Source organism: Vanessa atalanta, chromosome 28 (assembly GCF_905147765.1).
Source record: "Vanessa atalanta chromosome 28, ilVanAtal1.2, whole genome shotgun sequence".
NCBI classification, from domain to species: domain Eukaryota; kingdom Metazoa; phylum Arthropoda; class Insecta; order Lepidoptera; family Nymphalidae; genus Vanessa; species Vanessa atalanta.
The window spans coordinates 96467-121955 of NC_061898.1; the positions used below are offsets into that span (position 1 = coordinate 96467).

Here is a 25489-nt window from a genome sequence, read left to right on the forward strand (position 1 = left end):
TTATATTGACAGTGGAATGATTGTTCCAGACAGCGCTCCACACGGCCGCCGAGCGCGGACACGTCGAAAACGTCAAAGCGCTGCTGAGCGCTGGCGCTGATCTCAGCGCGGTGACGGCCAGCGGGGACACAGCGCTCGCACTCGCCGAACGGGGGAGACATCGACACGCCGCGTTGGCGCTGAGAGAGGCGAAGGGTGAGTAAACGTTAGCTTGAGATGCCCCTGTATAAAAACATGCAACTTGCCTCAGAAGCCACCAGCCCCGAGGACTGTCCTGGCTCCGATAGATCGAGCTCCTGCGTCAGCCTCCAGGTGCTAACTAAAGCTACTAAATATTAACGTACTTTAAATGTTCTCTGTGTGCTATTATGGAGGCGGGGATGGCGCGGCGTTTAAGCTACTGCTTACGAGCTTCCAGTTTATTCATAGAACGCGCTTGGATTACGATCCCGAGCTCTTGTGGCAAGTGACGTCATGGACGAATAGAAGAGTTCGTTAGGGCACCCCTCATCCCGTCGCTGTTTCGATGCGGGTCAGCCCTGTCTATCTACAGCCTTCGGATGTGGGGCCTTCTTACCCGTAGCATAACGGACGTTACGAAACACGCCTCTTTTTTCCAATAAAAGTTTATTTAAAAAAAATACGAATGTAGACCATTACTTAAGACGATTTAAATTAGCGCAAAAACGACAGTTCTGCTCTAAGATGATTAGAAGTTAGATGCCAGTCAACTTTGTCAGAAGACAAACAAGAAGTCAGGATACTAAATTTTGAATCGAACAGTATACCACCACTATAGTGGTAGTGCCTCGGCTTGAGCACCTTGGTATCCCCCTCCCCCGAATCCACCTCTGCTGCAACCACTCGTGACTCATTTCCAACTGATCTGCTTGTGGCTTATGTTAGTGTATTAAACGTGCGATCTTTCCACGGCGTCGACACCCCCGCCCGCCGCGCGCCTGGCGTTTCAAGGACGCTCTACACCTTTCCAATTCATGAGCCCAGTTACGTCGCCGTATTTTTAAATATACTATCTGTATTTAATCTTATGTGTGGCCTTCATAAAAATGTAAAAGCGGAAATACTTTTTTAATTATCAATACGGCCTAGTGTTGTATGTAGACTCGAATATATTCAAGCACTTTCATGTGCTTTATGGAAACATCGAAAAGAAAGCTGTAGGTTACTTTAAATACATCTGTACCAACCCCCAGCGAATAGCTTTAAGTTAAACTAAGTGTTAGCTAAAAAAAAAAAGTTGGGTCTATAATTAATTTTAATAAAATGTGATTTAATATTTATCTTAACTCACTCTCTCACTCACTCTCACTCACTCACTGGTTGCATCGGCCAATACTTTGACAGTATTAAAATAGGCAATGCTCCCTTTGCAAGGACGAGATTATACAAACTCCACACATGTGTATGTGGCGTCGACGCCCGCGGGCTGTACCTATAGCTTGAAATTATTGCACGCGCTTCGCTTGAGCAGTAGTTCCCAAACTTATTTTTGTCGTGGACCACCTATTGGCATGTGTCCGTAACCACAGTTTGGGAGAAACACTAAAATATGAACTAAATTTAAATTTGTTTAATCTTGGTGCTTTTAATTCTATCCTTAGTAACCCGACGAGTATTTCAGCAATTAAAATCTCTGAATTTGTTAGTGATTCTCTCAAACCGATGAAGAAAAAAAAGGTAGATACGTTGGCATCAAGTATTTATAGTGGTGATCAAGCTCATGTCTGAACGAGCATTAAGCATTGTCGGATGTGTCATGGGCGGATAGCGCTTTGCAAGTCTGTACACGGAATTGTACGTAATATCGAATACGCAAGTTTGGACAAGTAACAGTCGCTTGCCTTATTAAAATATTATCTGCTTAGTTAGGTACTTAAAACAATGTAGGCAGGCTCTTATAAAAACTATGCTTACATTTTTGCTCTTTACTATCAAAAGCAGATAAATTTTCGTGGACCCCCATTAACATCTTATGGACCCCCATTTTTTATTCACCTGTGGACCCCTGGGGGTCCTCCTGGACCACTTTGGGAATCACTGGCTTAGAGCCTCCATTTTCATAACGTACTAGGCCAGATGCGAGAATTCACAGGAGACATCTTTAGTCGTTCGTTACCCCCTTTTGCTCTACTGAAGACAAAAAAAATAAAAAATAAAAAATTTTAATTTATTTTTTAATACAAGTTTACTTTTCCAAGTATATTACATCCCGTTAAGTTGACAGGTGGGTCACGCGGTGAGGGTTGACAGTTTTATCTAATAATGGGCTTATGAATCGAGGGCCTTCAAGGTCGAGAGTGTTACGAACTCATAGAACTAAGTAGGACAACCACGTATATGCCTCAATATTTTCACGCACAATTTTTTAAACATCGACATGTCGACTGTCGCGTAATGTATGCGAGCCCTGAGACGAAATGTAGCTAAAATAGAAAATCTTACTATTCCAGCCAAAAATCAATATTTACTGTCAAACCTCTCACTTTCAAAACTCAAAAGACATCTTATTCCTGTAGGGTCTTATAAGCACTTTTAAATCATGTTATAGTATTAAATTTAATGTGAAACTACCATCGACTCGTAAGCGCGACGTACACATAACGACCGCCAAGATTCTGTAGTTAATATTTCCACCAATTTACAAAATATCATTCGACCGGAGAGAGATTAACCGCCGGCGCCGGTGGCTTTACATGCATTCAATCACGGGATCGTACTGCGATGTACTTTTGTTTTTTTTTTTCACGTCAGTAACTTTGAAAAATCTAATGAATACACGTCAAAAACATCGCATAACAACCACGAGGACAGTCACCTCACCAAACCAGTGTTATTCCTATAAGCAAGTCACCAAACCGAAGCAGTCTTACATAAATATATAATTTAAATAATTTTGTCATATACTCGGTCGTTAATCACCGCGTGTCGGTCGCGGCCGACACCGCGACACCGGCTCACGCTGGACCACCAGTGACAACGCGTTCTCGATACGGAACGGTCGTGTTACCGTCTCCAAACAGTAAACGCAATACGATACAACAATAACATACAATGAACAAAACCTCTATTAAAATGTTTCGCGTAGAGTGTCGTGTAGCTATTAGTGTCTGTGCAAAAACGAATGAATTCCTGAACGTGTCCGGTTAAAAATATTGTGTAAAAATTTGTTAATGATAATAATATGTAAATAATAAAACCGTAAGTTAAATCATTCAGAATAATTTACTCTCCGTGAGAAGGTGTTTATTTTAATATGGGGTTTATTAATGGACGATTATATACAGACTTCAAAATACATTTAAAGTCTGAATTATTCAAAGATTTTTGTTTTGATAAATAATTTATGTGTAGAACACGTGGTTCTGTCTGTATCGAGGTGGTTTCGTAGATTCGTTCGTGATAACTAAAGTTTAAATCGTGGTTAAGAACGAGTCGCACTCGTGTTGATTCCGTATATATTTTTCGTTGAGTGATATTTCTATAGTCTGTATATGGAACACCCGATGCCAAGTGGTCACCACCGTGCGTAGACATTAGCGCTGTAAGAAATATTAAAAACATTCCCCACAGCGCCAGTAACCTTGGGAGCTAAGGTGCTATGTCCCTTGTACCTGTAGTTCCACTTGCTCATTCACCCTTCAAACCGGAACACAGTAATACTAAGTACTACTGCTTGGGTGTAGAATATCTGATGAGTGGGTGGTACATAGCCAGACGGGTTACCACAAAACTCTACCACCAATTAAATGGCATACTATGAGAAAGGTCAAAATGATGTAGGATTCGTTTAATTTCGGTTATCACTTGTTATCATCACTCGAATTGGGTTCATTATCACTGACACCGACTTCCATAATCATTTCGAGAACCAGCAATAACAGAGTATTCGGTGATCGTACATAATTGAAACAAACGCGTAAAAAACTTTCTAAGTCGGTTCAATAGTACTCGCACGTACTTGCACAATGACCTAGTCACAAGTGTAGTGGCTATTTCATAAAGCCGGGCCGGGGTGCTGGTTTCAATGGTTGAGAGTTTCCAACAGCTCAGCTATGTTGTACACTCAGCAGTTCTTGACTAAGATATCTTTATTTGTATCACAACACTATTCGTCGACGTTCAAAACGCAACTTTTTCGCAAATCCATAGTGAATATCATAGATTATCCAAGCTCTCGACCAATGACATCGCGTCAATCCGATGTCAAATGTTGATTATTTGACTTTTGTCCTCTTGGAATAGATTGAATAAAGAAGACAGCCGAGATGGCCCAGTGGTTAGAACGCGTGCATCTTAACCGATGATTTCGGGTTCAAACCCAGGCAGGTACCACTGAATTTTCATGTGCTTAACTTGTGTTTATAATTCATCTCGTGCTCGGCGGTGAAGGAGAACATCGTGCGGAAACCTGCATGTGTCTAATTTCAACGAAATTCTGCCACATGTGTATTCCACCAACCGCATTGGAGCAGCATGGTGGAATGTGCTCCAAACCTTCTCCTCAAAGGGAGAGGCCTTAGCCCAGCAGTGGGAAATTTACAGGCTGGTAATGTAATGTGAAAAGTGAATAAAGAATGGTCAGCAACACCGACATCATTACTTGACAATCTATAATAATTCTATTGCTAACCTCGTAATGGTTCAGAGTTCGGTTCAAACACCGCTGCAGGAATAAACACATGTAACGATGTTAACTGAAACCCTATAAAGAGCCGACCGATTGAGTTCCGCAGTGCGATTCTGTAAGAACTAACTTCGTACCTCACTCGTGAATCATTTACGATCGACGTACGGTGATGCGCCATTTTGATATTATATCCTATCCATTTAATATTTATTACAGTAAATGTTGCATATCATTATAATATATGTAGGTATGGACGAGCAAATAGGCCACCTGATGGTGGACGCTGTAAGAAATATTAACCATTACTTGCATCGCCAATGCGCCACCAACCTTGTCTTTACCTACACTGGCTCACTGACCGTCGAAACCGGAACACAGCATTACTGAGTACTGTTGCTTGGCGGTAGAATATCTGATGAGTGGATGGTACCTATTCAGACGGTTTTGCTTAAATCCCCACCACCAAGTACGACAATCTGTCGACAATAAGCTAAAGTTTTAGTTTCTACTGTAAAACGATGGTATACTTTACTATCTGTGTACCTGTTTTCTGATCGGTATCCCATATCCCTATCGGAAAACACTGTAATGTTATATACGATTTTAAATTAACATGGTTATTTTTATTACTAACAGTATTTAAAACGGAATATTTACCATGATTAATATTTTTATTTGGTAGAGCTCGATATTTCGACATTATCTACGAATGTCTTGTTCACGAGACTCGTCTCGTCCCGTTTGAAATACTGTAATATTAGTCTTCTACTTTTAAACACAACCTTAATCACCGATTCCAATATTTCATACAATGAATTTTATTATTTCCGAAAAATGACGAACCTATACAAACTTTCATCCCCTATTTCACACTCTTGGGTGAACGATTTAACAGCTGAAATTATCCGAAACAATCGGATAATCCGAATTAATTTCGTATCGGTAACCAGATCTGAAAGCGGTTAAATATTATCCATGTATCCGTATCCGGTTCCGAAATTACACACCCGCAACATAGAGATAGACTTAGTGTTACTGTTTCTATATAAAAAAAATGATTTATTATGAATAAAATACTAGCTGAAACCGGGGATTTACGGCTGAAATGAATACAACTTAATTGCAACCAAACCTTACCCCTAATTGTACACCCTTGCTTAAAAAAAGTAGCCTATTTCCTGAATTTCATCAAAATCGGTTCAATCATTCAGCCCTGAAAGCGTAGCAGACAGGAGTTACTTTTGCATTAATACTAGTTTAGTAGTAGTTTACTTGTCTTAAATTTGGGATGATTATACCCGATGACAGAATTGCGATTGTAGTTCGACCAACCAGCGAGAGTCAATGAAACGACCAAACGCTAATTACGAGCCTCGTTACGGGTAATTTAGAATGCGCGAAGTGAACACCCGAGAAAGAGCCGAGATGGGCCGGTGGTTAGAACGCGTCCATCTCAACCGATGATTGTAGGCCTAAGCTACAGAAAAATATAAAAACTGTTGCGCAACATCCGCGCGATCGTTTCGGATTAATCTCTGAACTTCTCTGACTTCCCCTTCCGCTTTTTTTCCCCTTTCCACACATACAAGCCAATGATGGAAACACATTATAACCAGTGGATGTTCCAGACGCTTCTAACGATACGATTCAGAAGTTAGGATAACAGAACAGTATTAAACATTCATTATTAGTGACCTATGTGTTGTTCCTTACTACTTCTAATCTATCTCTGTGACAGATTCTATCAGATCGTAAGTACCCAAGCTTTCGCATTTATAATATTACTGGCTGAACATGCGGCTTTAACCGCGCGACATTTATAAAACACAAACTTCCATACCCCTTTTAACCCCTTAGGGGTAGAGTTTCGTAAAATTCTTAGCGAATGTCAACCGCCTATAAAGAAGTTACCTGCCAACTTTCAAGTTTGTAGGTGATATCGTTTCTGAGATTTCGTGATTAACCAGTGAGTGGTATTTCGCTTTTATGTACTGTATAAATTAAGATTAATTTAATTGGTAACGAAAATCTTTTGTTTGTACGTCAGGAATCGCTAGCCGTGTCCACAGGAAACGACTCCACCTTGTGTCCATCCTATGTAACGTGACCTCCATCGTGTTACGTACTTTCATTATTACACGATTCGCACTATAGTTAATCATTTTATTCGTATCATTAAGAAGCCAGTTTCGCGTGTGTTTTCGCGACACGTAAAAACTACTGATCCCGTTGATATTAAACTTACTTTCTATAGTTTATACAAGTTGTTGAGCGCCGCTTCGCTCGCGTCTTAGGAGTTGGTCTTCAGATGTTTGGGGTAAAAAGTAGCCTATGTCCTTCCATGGAGTTCAAGCTTGCTTTGTACCAAGCTTAATTAAATTCGGTTCAGTAAAAAGCAGATAGATCTAACCCAGGCAGGTAGACTGTTACCAATATGTCTACAAGCATTTGGGCAACAGCTTATTAGAGAACCCACAATAAGTATTACTACGTTAATATTTCTTCTTCTTCTTCCTAGTCGTTTCCTCATTACTGAGGGTCGTGACCACCATGTGTGTGGCCCTCCTGTACACTTCGCACCACCTTCCTCCAGGCATTCCTATTCTGTGCCATTCGTAGGCAAGCCTGGGTACTGGATCCTGTAGACGCCTTTACTGTGTCTATCCACCGGGACGGCGCTCTTCCTCTACCTCTCTTCCCCTCCACGTGGCCAACCATTATAAGTTTTTCCAGGCTGTCCTCCTGCCTAGCCACATGGCCAAAGAAACGAAGTACGCGTCGAGTAGTAATGGTGAAGAGACGTGTCTTAATCGTTAGCTAGTTCATGATTGATTGTAAAAAACTAACGACGACCATAAATAAATTGACACAAAATATTCATCCTTATCAAAATAAGTCAAAAATCAAAATACAAATAAACGTTAAGCTACCACAGGTTTGCAATGTAGATTCTACCGAGAAGAACCGTCGAGAAACTCTGTAAAATCAAAATCAAAATATACTTTATTCCAGTAGACTTTTACAAGCACTTTTGAATCGTCATTTAACAAACTGTTTAAAGTAAAGCTACCACCCGTTCGGAATGTAGATTCTACCGAGAAGAACCGGCAAAATACAATTATATATGTAAATATGTTGTGTCTCCTGCCTGGAAGTTGACAAGCATTAACTCCACGCTTTTTTACATCTATATAACCTTATATCGAATAATATGCCTTCTTTACCGATGTATTTTTTACAAATGACTTGAATCTATGAAACAGCAAAGTTAAAAATGTCTGAGGAATTTAGTTATTCTCTTCCAATATTTAAAATACAAAGTTATGTCATACAATTATATGTAACACGTCCTGCCCGAACGTCGACAGGTATTAGCGCCGCGCTTTTTTATCATCTATAAAATCATGTATTTAATGATATGCTATTAATGTTTTTTAACAAAAAAATTGAATTTATGAATCGACAAAGCTAAAAATATCTTCGGAATTTTATTATAGAATCGAATACCTTGCTCCAAGAAAGATTATTGACTTTGCGGAGTCGGAATAAATAAATTGTTAATTTTGAACGTGTCACCTTTATTAATATATGCATTTAAACTTTGCAATCGGATGTATTTTTAGAATTATTACGAGATATTCAAATAACTATAGGTACAAGGCATTTATAATCTTTTTTTATAAATATTGGACAACATCACATACATTACTCTGATCCCAATGTAAGTAGCTAAAGCACTTGTGTTATGGAAAATCAGAAGTAACGTCGGTACCACAAACAGCCAGACCCAAGGCAACATAGAAAACTAATGAACTTTTTCTACATCGACTCGGCCGGGAATCGAACCCGGGACCTCGGAGTGGCGTACCCATGAAAACCGGTGTACACACTACTCGACCACGGAGGTCGTCGTTTTTCAATCTTAATTCTCAAGATTGGTGATTGGTTATGAGGAATGGTTAATATTCCTTATGGTACCAGTGGCCACTTACCATCAGGTGCCCCATTTGCCAGTCCTATCAATGACATAGTCTACACGTCGTGTTGCATATTTTATTGTTCACGTTGCCAATGGAAAAACTATCGATCCGCGCGTCATTCACGAATGCAAATAGTGCAAGCAGGGATCAGGCGACTTGACCTCCCTTCCAAAAATATTGTAATGGTATAATGTATTCCAATCGAAGAAGGAATAAAGATAAACAAACTTTAGATTTACGCATCCATTACCATCCACTTTAATTTTATTTCCAAAATACCGATAACAGTTTCGTCGACGTTCAAAACGCCATGTTTTTTTCAAATCCACAGTGAATATCAATGACATGACATGAATAACATCGCGTTAATTCGACATCAAATGTTGTTTATTTGGCTTTTGTTGGAATAGAGTACAGACTTGACCATCATGAGCAAGTTTTGGCACCTAGGTTTCGCACTGCGCACTGGGTTTTTTATGTCATAGTTGGCAAACGAGCAGGACGCTCACCTGATGGAAAGTGACTACCACCGCCCATGGAAATCTGCAACACCGGGAAGCTTGCAGGTGCGTTGCCGGCCTTTAAGGAAGGAGTACGATCTTTTCTTGAAGTCGTTTCGGTTCGGAAAAACCGCCGGCGAAAGCTGGTTCCGCAGATTAAGGTTAAGACAGAACTAAATAAATAAATAAAATAAATATTGGACAACATCACATACATAACTCTGATCCCAATGTAAGTAGCTAAAGCACTTGTGTTATGGAAAATCAGAAGTAACGACGGTACCACAAACACCCAGACCCGAGACAACATAGAAAACTAATGAACTTTTTCTATATCGATTTTGCCGGCAATCGAACCGGGGACCTCGGAGTGGCGTACCCATGAAAACCGATGTACTCACTACTCGACCACAGAGGTTGTTGTAAATGTTTGTAATGTGTCTCTATAACCTAAGTGAGCGATGAAAAGGTTTTTGAGATTCAACCGGTAGTCTCTGACATCGAATAAACAATCGGACCATATACATAATTCCGCGTTCACATCTCAAACGGGCGATCAGATATGAAAAGCGAAAGCGGCTTTAGACATGTTCTAGTAATTACGTCGTCAGCGTATTGATTTGTAAGCACTCGATATTTTTTCTCCTTCACACGTCCTTTGCAGCGAAAAGCCGATATATGTTTGTATGAATACTCGTGTCTATGTATAACTGCTGTACAATAACAGTAAACGTGTGAGGCATTTGACATTTGCTGGGCTGGGTCTACTCTCCCTTTGAGTAGGCTCGGCTAAATCCACCACGCTGCTCTAGTGCGGATCGGTCGACACACGTGTGACAGAAGTTCATTGAAATTAGAGGTGGAGACTTCCTAACGATATATTCCTTCACCGAACGCGACATGAATTATAAACACAAATTAAGCACATGAAAATTTAAGCACATTTCGTTGGTGCTTGCCAGGGTGAATCCGCAATCATCGGTTAAGGCGTACGTGTTCTAACCACTGGGTCAACTCGGCAACATACTATTCTAAATGTCTGAGAAGCCAAGGACTCTCGGAGAGGAGCTTTGTACCACATTGGTCTACCACGTGACCTGGGCCGGTCTCCGCTCTAGAGATCCTCCCTCACAATAGATAATTCTTAAACAAAAAATCATCTCAATTCCGACAAGTGTTAAGATTTATTTTAATAATAAAATCAGTCGACTGAAAAAGAGTTTTCAGTTAATTTGAAAAATAGTAACTTAATGTTCAAAAACTCGTATAAACCCGCGGGGCGCACTTTACGTTTGAACTGTCAGTTTGTGCGTATGCGAAGACGTCTCAAGGTGAGGTAACTGTCACGCCGTGCCCCATGTGTCGGTCCCGGCTCGGTAAAGCCGTACGCGTGTCGCGTGTCGGTAATCGGATTTGTGCGTAACGGTTTTATATGAAATTACACGAAGCATATGTTTAACGAAACACTATCAACCAAAAGATAATTGGAAAGAGCCTTTAATCATAAAAACTGATTCAATTTGCCTGAACGTACGCTTCAGAGAAACATGTGTCGTGGGCGATATAAGCGATCTTGTAGCGCCCGTCGGAGAGACGGAGAGGCTACCGCTGGTTTTTTAGTGGGTATTCCGGTGTACCGAGGCGCACTCGGCGTCCAGGGCATCGGCGAGTCCCACAAACTTCCCTACTTCCACTTGGGGGTAACGTCTGACTTGTTTTTCCAGCGAGATAAAAAAAGGGAGTGCTTTGGCCGACAAAGCGTTGCATTGTCTTAGATCGAAATCGTTGTCAAAAGTAATTTAGTTGTAACTTTATATTCTCTATCTTAACATATCGTTTTCCTTGAAACTTTGAAGGTTGTTGCCTTCACATTTACACGGTTTAAGGGCCGACAGGTGGGCGTGACTCCCACGCAGGTTTTAAAAAATGTGCTTGATTAGTGACAAATTTGTCACACTGCTCTAATTTTTACTTAGTGATAGAGCTTTGTGCTAGCCTGTCTGGGTAGGTACCACCCACTCATCAGATATTCAACCGCCAATCAGCAGTGCTGTTGTGTGCCGGTTTGAAGGCTGAATGCCAGTGTACAGGCACAAGGATAACATCTTAGTTCCCAAGGTTGGTGGCGCATTGGAGATGTAAGGAATTATTAATTTAGAATGTTCTGATGCTGTATCACTTACCATCAATGCGCCTGCCATCTAGTTATGGATAGATCCCGTGATCTGAGTTGTGACGTCCCTTGTGACTGTATTTAAACAAGCTTAACTCACCATTCAAACTAGAATTTAATATAATATTGTAGTTTGCTAGTAAGAAAACCAGGGAGGAGTTGGTACCCAGATAGGTCAGTGCATGCTCTACCACTGAGGAACAGCTGTTACAATTGAAATATTTATCAAAAAGTCTGAGAACCCGTCAAAATTAACACTTTTGATTGATTGTTTTTTATCAAATCAAAATAAAAATATTCTTTATTCGAGTAGGCTCATAAAAGCTTTGCTTTGGCTTTTGAATCATCATATCACAGTATAATTAAATTTAAAGCTACCACCTGTTCTGAAAGTCGATTTTGCAGGGAGACAGACGGACAGAAGATACAGCCGTGGTCAAATTATCATTTTCAATATTGCTATAAGCAAATCTGCAGCCTTTAATGCCTCTTTTGCGGTAGGTAATGGTTCTTCCTCGATTTCTTTTCCCCGTATGTGATGCGTGGCCTTCGAGTGTCAATAACTTACTCAGATTAAAAACAAAAACGAGCCGGGTGCCGAACGTCGCCGGGAACCAACGAACATTGCCGAAGGTGTAAAGTATCATGTCGGTCATTATAACCGGATATCATTTATTAAAAATGGGTCATAATAAGCGAACTGCCACTATAAGGGATGTCATTATATCCGACGTTTTTACAAAGAATTTTATATGAAAACCAAACTACTACTACTATTAGCAGCCTGTAAATTTCCCACTACTGGGCTAAGGCCTCCTCTCCCTTTTAGGAGAAGGTTTTGAGCATATTCCACCACGCTGCTCCAATGCGGGTCGGTAGAATATACATGTGGCAGAATTTCGGTGAAATTAGACACATGCAGGTTTCCTCACGATGTTTTCTTTCACCGCCGAGCACGAGATGAATTATAAACACAAATTAAGCACGTGAAAATTCAGCGCTGCCTGCCTGGGTTTGAACCCGAAATCATCGGTTAAGATGCACGCGTTCTAACCACTGGGCCATCTCGGCTCAGAAAACCAAAATTCATAGTGTAATTACGTCATTATAAACGGTTGGTCACTGTAGGCGGATTCTACTGGAGCTATTGTTTATGGAACTACTGATTAATTATTTACCATTTAAATCTGATCTGGTCATCAGAAATCGCATAGCAAAGAAAACCTGCCGTATTCTGTTCGCCAGTTCTTCTCGAGTGGTTCGTCTTATCGGCGATAGATTTTTTACAGTAAGTAAGTAACGCTTCGGCGTTGTATGAAGATTTTGACGTTGAAGTACGTCTAGGCATTCTCTGTTCACGGGGAGTTGTCGCGCGGATATAAATAGTTTTGTATAATTTATGCAATTTAGTAAGAATCTTCGAGACCTTTGAGTGCCGGTTAGCGTTGCCAGAACCTTGAACTTGACTCGAAGTGTAAGTCTGTATGCACATTGAGGACTTCGTTTATTTATTGATTAAATATATTCGTCGGTATATTGACAAATGAATTAAAACAATTGAACAATACTACGATCGTACAGTGTGATGTATTATTATTTGCAATGCGTACAATATCAGAATCGTCCCGGTAAATAAAACGCGCGTATTTATTTAAGTCGCATGTCTATCTCGTAAAGACTTACAAGAACGACTTTAACGGGTCGTTAGTCGTAACTCAAAAACGACCGGCTGTTAATGTCTTATAAAGATTATACAGTGCAGGATCCATGTCCTCATGAAAAAATCCGTCGACCATTTATACTTCGAATTTCTGCGTCTTAATTAAATAATTGTCCATATAATGTTCCGATATAAGGTCGATTTACAAACTACGTTAAATCGATATTATATTTAAATATCAGCTCTCTATCCACACACACTTCACAATTGACACTCACTCACTCACTCAAGGTGACAGATGCATAAGTACACAGATTGTGTCATTATAGATCTGTGTAAACTACTCTCTATCTTTCTCAATATGTGTATAGTGTGCACTCGGCTTTATACCGGTTTGACGTTTTGTTTACGACGTGGCGTTATCAGTCGTCCTAACTTGAACGTCCTCTCGTCCCGTGCGACAACTCTAGTCTGCTTTGTTTTTTTTGTGTTTAAAGTTTCCTCGAGTTATATCAAGTAACAGTCTATTACCGGTCGAAGGCCTCTATACGTGAATAAGGTTCCACCATGCCTCAGTGCATTCCTGTGCTGTCCAGGTTAAGACGCTCGTCTTGTAACCAATAATCTCAGCAGTCCTGAACATATACTTTCAAATTCATGTAATTTAGAGAATAGTAATTATGCAAAATATATAAATGTTTGAAGAATGCTCTAAATTGACATAAAAGTAGCGAGCTGCTCCTCATTGCGAATTTTATTTTAGAGATACGTTTTTGGACAATATCAAACTCAAGCAGTGTCGCAGTTCCGATATAATAATGATCTTTTTTACATTTATAAAAGGTTTTTTTTAATTTTGACGACCTCCGTGGTCGAGTAGTGTGTACACCGGTTTTCAGGGGCACGCTACTCTGAGCTCTCGGGTTCGATTCCCGGCCGAGTCGGTGTAGATAAAGTTCATTAATTTTTTATGTTGTCTTGGGTCTGGGTGTTTATGGTGCCGTCGTTACTTCTATTTTCCATATCACAAGTTCTTTAGCTACTTACTTTGGGATCAGAGTAATGTATGTGATGTTGTCCAATATATATTTAATATATAAATAATAATAGGTAGGTAGCCTGGCAAATGGGGCTGATGGAAAGTCATCCCACCAACCTTGGGAACCAATAGGGTACTTTACGCAGTGCAAAATGAATAATGGAATATGATAAAAATAAAAATGTATGCAGAAATAGTCTAATGCTGCTTATTGGCATGGTTATGGCTGGTAGAATGTTTGATGTGTGGTAACTACACGGACAGGTTTGCACAGAGCCTTACCATCTAGTATTAATAAATGAATTAATCCTTGTTCGTCGTTAATCTCCGATTTCGGGACAGTAAATTGGCAATACTTCATCACATAAATCGTAATTAGACTCGTGGTACAAATTAGTCCGTGTTTTTTGGGTGGATATCGAATAGGACGCCGCGCCGGTCCGATAGACGCGGAACTTTCACAAAGTCGAACTTAAGTCCGATATGGACGTAGCGTTATGTTGTATGTTCTTACGCTGAGAATTTAATTAATCACCGAAACTCGTTTAACGAGATTTATTAATTATAAAAATGATTTTTGAAAAAACCTCTCGGTACAGGTTTTCTCTTTGGACGTTGAACACAGACGCGTTGCGATTGTTATCTTTGGTGAGAGTGGTCATCGAAGGGTACATTGCAGTAGAATAGGAGCCTAGTGGTTAGAACGTGTGCACTACTGAATCTTAATGTGCGTAATTTGTGCTTATAATTCATCTCGCGCTCAGAGGTGAACGAAAAAAGTCGTGAAGAAACCTCTGTGTGATGGATGAGAATCTAGCAGTATGGTGGGATAAACTTCCTTCTGCTCAAAAGGGAGGTCTCCGCTCAGCTGTGTGACGTTGATAGGATATTACTTTACCTACACTATCTTATAGGTTTCTATGTATATAATTTTCCAAGAAAATATATTTCTTTTTCAACGTCTGTTCTGTTCGCCACACCAAACCGGTAGATATTGACAGCTACGACGTCACAGTGGCGACAACACAAGGAAATATACACTTCAACAACATCGACGAGGCGTTGTACCGTGACGTCGCTGTCACATCCCGAGCCATTTACTCGTGAAATAACCATTTGTAAGTTTGTTTTCGACTCCATCGATGGCGAATCTCTTCCACCGGAAGAGAATGTTGCCGAAACAACGCGACGATTGTTTCCTTGAGGCGACTCCCAGCGCAATGTTTTTTTAGCGTTACACTCGTATATTAAATAACATTTCCGGTTGCGTTAAACTTGTATAATTATATATGTAATCCGTGTCTCGATTGATGAAAGTAAATCTTAATAAGGTAATTTACTTTTTATCAATATTATAAATGCGAAAGTAACTCTGTCTGTCTGCCTGTCAATCTTTTTCGGTCGAGTCACTGAACCGAATTTGACGAAATTCGATATGAAGGAAGTTTAAACTTCAAGGATGGACATTGGCTGCTTTCGAACGACTGACGATTCACCCCTAAAACTAGGAAAACCATCACCACAAATATGTACTGAGAAGCAATAGTCATATTTAAATGTGTAAACTACTCAGCGATACTTCAAAGCTCATGTTACGGCTGCATCACCCCCCAGGGCAGAGTGCCGTAGGACATTACGCTGTAGAGGTCATACGCATCGGTCAACAATCTAATTCTAAGAGCTCAGTCTACTCGCGCACTCATTGTTTACCATCTATTGTTAAGGCGAGGAATGATGTGTTCCTTGAATTTTTCTGTCAAGAAGTCCGGAGTATGAAGTCGGTATTGCTTACAATCTCGTGCCTCGGAGAGCACATAAAGCCGGAGGTCTTTACCGTCTTTGTAATGAGTGTGAGGGAGTAGAGAGGGTTCTTGTTTTTGCGGACACACTTATGTTCTATAAAATGCCCTCGTAATTGTCCCGTATCTGTTAAGAATGATCGCCGTGTCTGAAATCGCTCAGGAGAATATCAACGTTTAACGGTTGACAATTAATTACTATTTATACATTGTCATATTTGATTGAGCCGAGATGGCCCAGTGGCTAGAACGCGTGCATCTTAACCGATGATTTCGGGTTCAAACCCAGGCAGGCACCACTGAAATTTCATGTGCTTAACTTGTGTTTATAATTCATCTCGTGCTCGGCGGTGAAGGAAAACATCGTGAGGAAACCTGCATGTGTCTAATTTCAACGATATTCTGCCACATGTGTATTCCGCCAACCCGCATTGGAACAGCGTGGTGGAATATGTTCCAAACCTACTCCTCAAAGGGAGAGGAGGCCTTTATCCCAGCAGTGGGACATTTACGGGCTGCTAATGCTAATGCTAAAAAATATTTGATTAATCGCTGCCAGCTATTTAAAAATAAGGAACAATTAATATAGATATATTATTGTATACAATTACATATTATATCATATATTGCAACATAACTTCAAGTACACATCGCTTGGAGATTGCTTACGTGAATATTCCATGGTCACTTGAGAAGATTCACTGTTCACGCTCCTCCCGATTTACAAGCATGCATTTCCGAGTTCCGCAGTGAGTTTCGAGCGAGTTCAATAGCTCAGCGGCTTTTAGTCAGTAATTTCTCATGACTATACATATAGGGCACGTGCCCTCGCGATCGCGTTACGCGAAACGATCTCATCTGTAACATTGTAATATATATCAGATTTTGTGGTTGAATTGCTCGATCGTCTTTTATAAAATCATTAATTTGTATCGTGGAAATCGAGATGATCCAGATTCATTTGATATTACTCGCTATCCGTCTAAATCGAAATCAAAATGTACTTTATTCGAGTAGGCTTTTACGAGCACTTTTGAATCGTCATTTAACAGAACTATATTAAGTGAAGCTACCGCCGGTTCGGAGTTTAGATCCAGCTGATAAGAACCGGCAAGAAACTCTGTTGTTACTCTTTTCCAAAATTTAAAATAAAAAGTTATGTTAGTACAATAGGCTATTTGACAATGCGAAAAATAAAGTGTCAATTATTGTAATCAGTATATATTATAAGCTTAAAAATGGTTACTTATTAATGAATGTTGAAAAAATCCATAAATCAAAATGTATTATTTTAAAAGTTTTGTTACGTGAGACAAAACGATCCTGATTGGTCGGGCTTATGATGACATCACTTGCTTGTTGACCTCGTTTGCCTACTGTATATGGATTATATGTGCCACAGATTACAATACAGGCAAGTGACGTCACCGACCCCATTGCAGCGACATATTGTCAGAGTAGCGTTTTCGCGCGCTATTTAAATATGGAATTTTTAATTAGATATTTTTCAGCAAATATATACTAGAATTGAAAACAACTTTTACTGGGTTCCGTAACCTCTACTAAATAATATAAAATGAAAAAAAACCAGTCAAACAGCATATTATATGTGATATATCCTGCCTGAAAGTTAACATATTAGTTTTAGTATTTTTGACGTATATAATCTTGTATTTTGTTATAAAATGATTTGAATTTATGAATTGGGAAAAAAAAAATATCGGTGGAATTTTCGTTCGTATTCGGTTCAGACTCGGTGCTCATCACTGAGCCACGTTTGATTACGGTATAATTACCAGACGAGGTCGCATTGACGGATAGAAAAAGTATAATCCGGTGCGACCTTTTAACGTTTTTATAAAGCGCGTTAACAAAAAGTACGCGATGCCTTAAGAGATTCACCGACGTTCTGGATAATAGTGTTTTGCGTTTCGTTATAAGATTCGTAGGTATTTATAGCCAACGCAGTACAAACGAGTTTCGCGTTGCGTCGGCCGGGAGTGACACGAATTAGTTGCTCGAGATTATATCACCGCGTTAACGTTTGGACAAGAAAATGCCTTCATTAGGAATGCTGTATTTTATAAATGGTCTCTTTACGGTGGTAAGTTCAATTAAAGGCGTGAAGGTAAATGCGTGGTGTATATTGACACATACCTAACTTACTGTTAGGTTTTAATTTATCTCGTGAGATTGTAATCTTTCGAAATATTGTGAACCGTATAATACTGTAGAATATAACATTTGATTTTTAATTAAATTATAAATTCTCTAACGCTTATCACGTAAACGACTTGAAAACGAGTGCAACTGCAAAGTGCAGCTGCCATACGAAACGCGTCGCATCTCCTGGTATAAGTTATATATATGTTACTGTAAAAGCTCGAACTGCGGTAAATCTTAAGATTTTCCCGTAAAACCTAAGATTTACCGATTATGAATGGTAAATGTCCATAAAACTTTGGGATTCGAACTTTTACCATCATTCACTTGGTAGATCTTAGGATTTACATGTTAGGTTAGGTTAGGTTGGAAAGAAAATAAAATTTTAAAAAAGTCCGAAATAGTCGTCCCTTTATAATAAATACATACATTTACCAACTCATGTCGGTAAATCTTAGGTTTTACTTTATTGGTTTAGTATATATATAAATGTATCAAATACACTGACAGACTCTTAAACTGCATCAAAGTTCATGATTACATTCGATTTAATATTTTTGATAACTATGCAAACTTTTGGAATTAAACTAAATGAAAATATCGAAACTGTTCAGTAATCGTAAAAAACAACATTTCATAAATAGTACCGCAGTAAAAGATTTTCCACAGCGCGAGTCTCGTATGCTTTGAGGTCGGCTGCCCGATAACGACGTGAAGTTCACCTGTCGTGCAATTTCAATTTGTTGTGCAATAGCGTGTACATAAAGAAATACATACGCCACTCGTAGACACCTTTGCGGGAAAGGTATTCGCTTCTACAATAATACCTGTTTGCTGTTTTGTAAATTTAATCAGTATTTTCTAGCCTGTAATTGTCCCACTGGGCTATAGCCTCCTCTCCCTTTAAGGAAACACCACGCTGCTCCGATGCGGGTTGATGGATACACACGTGTCAGAGTTTAATTGAATTTAGACGCATGCAGGTTTTCTCACGATGATGTTGATGAATTATAAACACAAATTAAGCACATGAAAAATCAGTGTCGTTTGCGTGGGTGAACCCGCGATCATCGGTTAAAATGAACGCGTTCTATCCACTGGGCCATTTCGGTTCTTTTTCTCAAAGAGAATATCTACTGAGTTGCTTGTCGGTTAAACTCGCTAGAATGTACTTTTCGAATCGGTGACAGATTTAAAATAAATTTAACTTGTAATTATATAAATACATTTAATTGTATGTACTTTACTGACATACTCTGTACTTTGAATGATTGAAACGAGTAACTATTGAGTTTCTTGCCGGTCATTCTCGGTAGAATCTACATTCCGAACGGGTGGTAGCTGGTCAAAGGTGCTTTTATGAGTCTACTTGAATAAAGAAAGCTTTGATTTCATTTTCGAAATAACGATTCAAAAATGTTTGCAATAGTATTTATGAATAAGGTACTTGTTGGTTGTTGATTACGGTAGCAGTGCGTCGTTGCCAAGCTACAGCCCCAGTAGTGGTCACCGTATTGCGGTCGCGACGAGGCTTCCGAGCGCGTTGTGGTTTCCCTAATTACCTCGACGCGTCGTGGAATCCTTACTAATAAAATACTCGCTGTGTCTATTCGTTATGCTTACGACTCTTCATTTCTCAACCGATCATCGTGAACTTTACCATACACACTCTCAGGGAATAAGAATAAACTTGAAACCCCTACTTTCCGTTTTTGGGCAATGGTATACGCATATATAATAAGATACCGGGAAATGTAATACCTACCTAGTTTACCATGCAGTAAATATAAAAAGTTTATTAAGACTAAATTAATAAATGAATCTTATTATTCATTAAAATAATATTTTTTAGAAAAAAAAGCCAGGATTTAGGTTCGGGCTCCATCACAGGACAGTAATTATTGTAAAAAACATCATTGTAAATCTGTTTATTTGAAAAGAGCAACTATGCGAGTTTCTTGCCGTTTCTTCTCGCTGGAGGCTGCTTTCCCAAACGGTAGTAGTATTTAAATATCGACGATTCAAGAACGCTTCATTGTGAAGTTTACTTGAATAAATTGATTTTGATTTAATTTGATTTGATTCATGATTACATTGGGCCTGGGGAATATAGGGTACCTAACACCTGCCATTGTCCTCGTGAAAACTGTCTTCAGGTTAAGCTTATCATTACGCAATTAGGTAACACCTCGGTATATCGGTTATGCGCTGCGACATGTCACATATTACGTAACTGAGCGCTTTTGATCATATAAGTACTTTATATAGTAGATTATTCTTATTTGATTTTGTAATCGTATTCGGTTAAGCTTTTCTTTTATAGATATATTTTCGTTGGTCTAGTGACTAGATATAAGGCCACAGATCGTCAGGTCCTGGGTTCAAATCCAGGTGAGTCCGAAATGGAAATATTGGGGTTTTTGGCGAAAATTATTCAGTAACAGCTCGGAGTCTGGAAGTTCGAAGTGCGCACTCCCTTCCCTCGGAATACACGGAAAGTCATTGGTCCTAAGTATAAAACTCCTTTTGGTCGTGTCGGATTTGCCAGCCCATCAGATTATGAGGGTGAGGGAATAGAGATTTACTTGGTAGGGTAGGGCTTTGTGAAAGCCCGTCTGAGTAGGTACCACCCACTCATCAGATATTCTACCGCCAAATAGCAGTACTCAGTATTGTTGTGTTTTTTTTTTGAAGGGTGAGTGAGCCAGTGTAACTACAGGCACAAGGGACGTAGCATCTTAGTTCCTGAGGTCGGTGGCGCATTGGTGATGTAAGGAATGGTTAATATTTCTTGCAACGCTATTGTCTATGGGCAGTGGTGACCACTTACCATTTGCTCGTTCGGCTACCGATATCATAAAAAAAGAGAGCGCACCTGTGTTTGTGTATATTCTGGTGCACTCAAATATGTCCTTCGCAGTCGGCTGGTCTCTCCTGTGATCGGTGAGGAAGACATTATCTATACTAATATTATAAATAGATCAAATTTGTGTGTTTGTATGTAAAAAACTACATTTTTAAGTGCTATCTATTTCTAAATGATATGCTATATGCAGAATATTTATATCATAACAGTTTATTTATTAATAATAGAAAATTAATAGCGAAGCCGGGGTGAGACGCTAGTGTATCAATATTTAGTTTGAATTTCGATCTTGATTTAAAGAATTGTAATTCAGTATGTCTGTAGAGGTCATTGTGACTACATTTGAATGGTAATACAGAACGATAGACCGGAAGTGACGGATGCTTTGTCAAACGGGATCTCAGCTTATTATTACGCGTGGGAAAAAATCTTAAAGAATGTTTTATAAATATTTCGTAATTATATTTGCTTCTGATGCGAATTTTTATCACCAGGTCTGATAAAAATTCACCAGGTCCACGAGTATTTTGAGTATTAGCCGAAATTTATGAGTTCTATTTCCCGGTAAGCCTCACTGAGTTGCAAATTCAATGCGAGACTCATTCCAAGTAAATGAATCATCTCACAATCGGCAACGATGTTGAGCATCCCGAACGGCTTCCTCTCCTCATACAGTTCGAAGTTAATTCCACCATGGTTCCTTTTTACAAGTACGGGATTTATTATAAAGATTACTTATTACTTGAAAAATAGGTGATAGTTGTCTCGTTTGGTACTAAACTCAGATAATTATCACTGAGTTTGCTCTTAGTCTTGACGTGTCACGAGACGTGACTGCGGCAATTGACGCGGCATACCGCATAGTACAAACGGCGTCGCATTGCGCACCGTGACACGTCACGGCGACACGGTATCGAAACGTGCTACGTGTGGTAGCGCTAAAACTTGCATGGTCTTCCCTTTAAGTCATCTCGACTCTGCTGGCTTTATAATAAAGTTAAAAAACGACAAAAAGATCATTTCTGTTGTATAGGAGCCCCACTTATATATTTATTTTACTTTGTTTTTAGTATTTGTTGTAGCGGCAACAGAAATATATCATCCGGAAAATTTTCAAGTGTCTAACTATCACGGTTCATGAGATATAGCCTGGTGACGGACAGACGAACACGCGAAGTCTTAGTTATAGGGTCTCGTTTTACCCTTTGGGTACGGAATCCTAAAACGAAACATGTATAGTTAAACTTTTATGTTATATTATACACAAAGACAATAAAGGAATATTTTTATTTTAAAAGGCTAATTGGACACGTGTTGTAGGTCTTCCTTACAAGACAAGGCGTAAGTGTATCAGTCTAATACTAGCACGGATTTATATCTGGAGTATATTTAGCTGCTGGTGACGTGACACCGTCCACGATTGAACTACGAACAATCTGGAAGCATCATCGTTAAGACTCTGAGATGATCTGACGGTAGCCTCACCGCTTTACATGGAAATTAAGTAACTGAATTTTAGATGCCGAATCCAGAAATATTAACCATCCCTTACATCAAACTAAACTTGTGATGTGATGGAAGGTACTTACCCAGATACGCCTGCAAAAACCCTACCACCAAACGTGATTTAAAAAAAAACCAATAACGTATTAAACGCAGGACGTTGTAACTTAGAATGTTATAAGTTAGAAAATATAGCAATAAGAAATAAATCAATGATATCGGTACTAAATAAGTTTAAATGAGATAGCTGTATGAGACCATCGATACTTATCCCCTATCTATGAAAGCCAGGTTTTGTATAAAACAGCTCTAGTAATCAGCGAACATACACTTTTTTATAATATAGCCGAAGCTGAGTGACGTGGTCGAGGAAGTGACGTCACCTTAGTGGTGTAGTAACAGAAAAGGGCAGCTTAGGTGGCCACGGTGGCATACCTATAAATTGAACTGTCGGTTGCGTCCTTGAAGAGTTTCATAATGTTTTTCAGGCATATAACTTAATTTTTGATTAATGTGTGTCCGTCGGTACTCGGTATTCATTTTAAAGGTTCAGTAAATGGTCGATTGAATTATAATATCCAATGGCAGGGGTAGTACAAATTACCAAACCATAAATTTACATTTATGCGATTTGAAAACAATGTTTATCTCAACTATATCCACTTTAAATATAATTCCAATGTTCTGATAAGAATTTTTCAAGAATCCATAACAAATGCGACAGATTATCTAAAAATCGTCCGATGATGTCATATTGGTTCAAGGTCTAAATTGTTTATTTGTCCTCCTTCATTAACCTTTGCTCCTCCTGCCGTTGGAGACGATTCTAGAATTAAATTATGATTGATTTTAATTCGTCGTACTTACAATTACTCGTAAAACTTTAATAAAATTGAAAGTAACACGAACTATTAATTAACTATTTACTTAAACTTAATGATGTAAATATTCCCAACTTAAAGTACATAAAAAACAAACATCGATTTATTTTTCCAGTTGCAAAAATACAAAAGTTAACAGAGTTTATACTCAATAACATAAAATAAATAAAAAAAAAAATTTTAATTAGAGTTCAAAATAACTAAGTGAAACTAAAAAATGGCTTAAAAAAAAGTGTTCAAAATATAATCAGTAATAATATCAAAAGTTTAAAATAACCAATCATAAGTGTGGATCGCAAATTTCTATTGGTCATTCAAAATGTTACGTCGGTTACGCTCATCCAATCACATCATAGTTCCGCCAACAAATTCGCCGACCCGGAGCAAGCCTCAAGACAACTGCGATAAAATGGACGATGCTTACGATGCTGCGCAGTACTTCATAGATGACGTCAAGGATCCGTGGCAAGCAGGTGGGTAGTGGCACAAAGGTGCTGGAGTTATTACGTCCCTTAATTGCTAGGTCAATGAGCTTGGTGAAAGTATTGACCAGTTTTGTAGAAAGGGTCTTTTTAATGTATTGTAGGAAGTTAGATGGTAAATGCTCTCCTACGTCCATAGATATGTTTGAAGGAATATAATCTATTCCTTACACCTTCAAATCGTTTACCTATGATATCCAAAGAGTTATGCCCCTTTTTCCTGAAATGTCTGACCCTGACTCCTGACCTGTTTTGGGGTACTCAAAGGGCTAAAATACAGCAAAGAAATTTTTGCTCTCTAGCAGTAGAATAAATAGCGAGGGTTGGTGAAATACCACGCAGACGGGCCTGCCGAAATCTATACGTTAAAATTTTGCATTACTCATATTGATATTTGGTGTCGTAAAGATTTTATCAGTCGGATTGACCTTTAACGATCTCCGAGTGGAAGATAAAAATAAATCTTTAAAACGCTTAAATTATCACACAAAACTGAAAAGTGACGAAAAATTTACTATTTTCACATTTAAGGTAACTTAAATATGTTTTACAAAATGACAAACTTTATTCGTGCCTGCAAAAATTGAACCATTTTGTTTTCGAACTTTGGTTGTTTAATATTATTTTATACTCGTTGACCCGTGTAAGATCAGCTGCTAGACCATATTCACTGCTGTGTAGTAAAGCATTCAACTGATCACGACAATTGGTATATCGCATGCTCATTACGAGTATATTCCAATTGATCGCCTTAAACTAGCATGCTTATAGCTAGCACGACAATACAGCACAGCTAGCATGCTAGTTATGCATACGGATAAAGCAAAAGATCTTTTGAATCGTCATTTAACAAAATATATTAAGTGAAGCTATCACCGGTTGAATATAGATTTTACCGAGAAGAACCAGTGAGAAACTCAGTAGTTACTCTTATTCAACATTAAAAAATACAAATGATTCGAATTTATGAATCGGTAAAACGTCTTTTTTAATTATTAACTTTAAAGTAAATGTATAAACCCTTATGTGAACAAACTCCTTTTTATGATGTGTGTCAGTGTGTCAGTTGACAATCGCCCAAGTCACGTTTCCGTGTTGGTCCAAGACTGACCTTCAGTCCATTTAACTCCTTGATAATGCGAATCGACGGAAGTCTGTGCAGAATTATCTAACTACATTTAACATTGGAAGACATTCGATACATTCAAGACCTTATTATTTAACGATTGGTACATAAGAAGTTAAAGGTCTTTTTCGTATTTTTTACTTACATTTGGATTGACAGGCGGACTGTTAAACTGGTCATCAGATGGTAGGTTGTCACCATTGACTGTTGACATTGAAACTGTTATAAAATATTTCGCAGATATTTTAATTTTGTTGATTCATATATTCAAATAATTTATGAAAAGAACACGAATAAGACAAGCATATTATTCAACACAAGATTATGTAGATGACAAAAAAGCGTGGAGCTAATTACTTTTAGACAGGATATATATAATTGTATTTAATTAACATACCCATGTATTTCAAATGTTAAAAAACAGTTTAATTAATTTTATTTCGAACCGGTAGCTTTACCTACCATAGTCTATTTGGATAAAGTATATTTTGATTTGATTTGAACCATTCCATACATCGCCAATGCAGTACCAACAATGGGAAGTAAAAAGCAAATGACTGTATTTAAACTGAATTAATCACTATTCAAACCAGAACAATAGCGTTTGAATATTTAATGGGTGGGAACCCAGACGAGCTTGCAGATCGCCCCCCCCCCCACAGGTGGTAA

General features: G+C 38.7%; 1 protein-coding gene across 1 annotated transcript in view; it reads left to right on the forward strand.

The window, feature by feature from the left end:
• The window catches only part of LOC125074893 (leucine-rich repeat serine/threonine-protein kinase 1), a 48030-nt gene that overhangs the window by 2321 nt on the left and 20220 nt on the right, over positions 1 to 25489 (forward strand). Inside the window, exon 3 of the mRNA XM_047686379.1 lies at positions 30 to 195. Within this exon, the coding sequence (XP_047542335.1) occupies positions 30 to 195 (166 nt within the window). The remainder of the gene's footprint in view (positions 1 to 29; positions 196 to 25489) is intronic.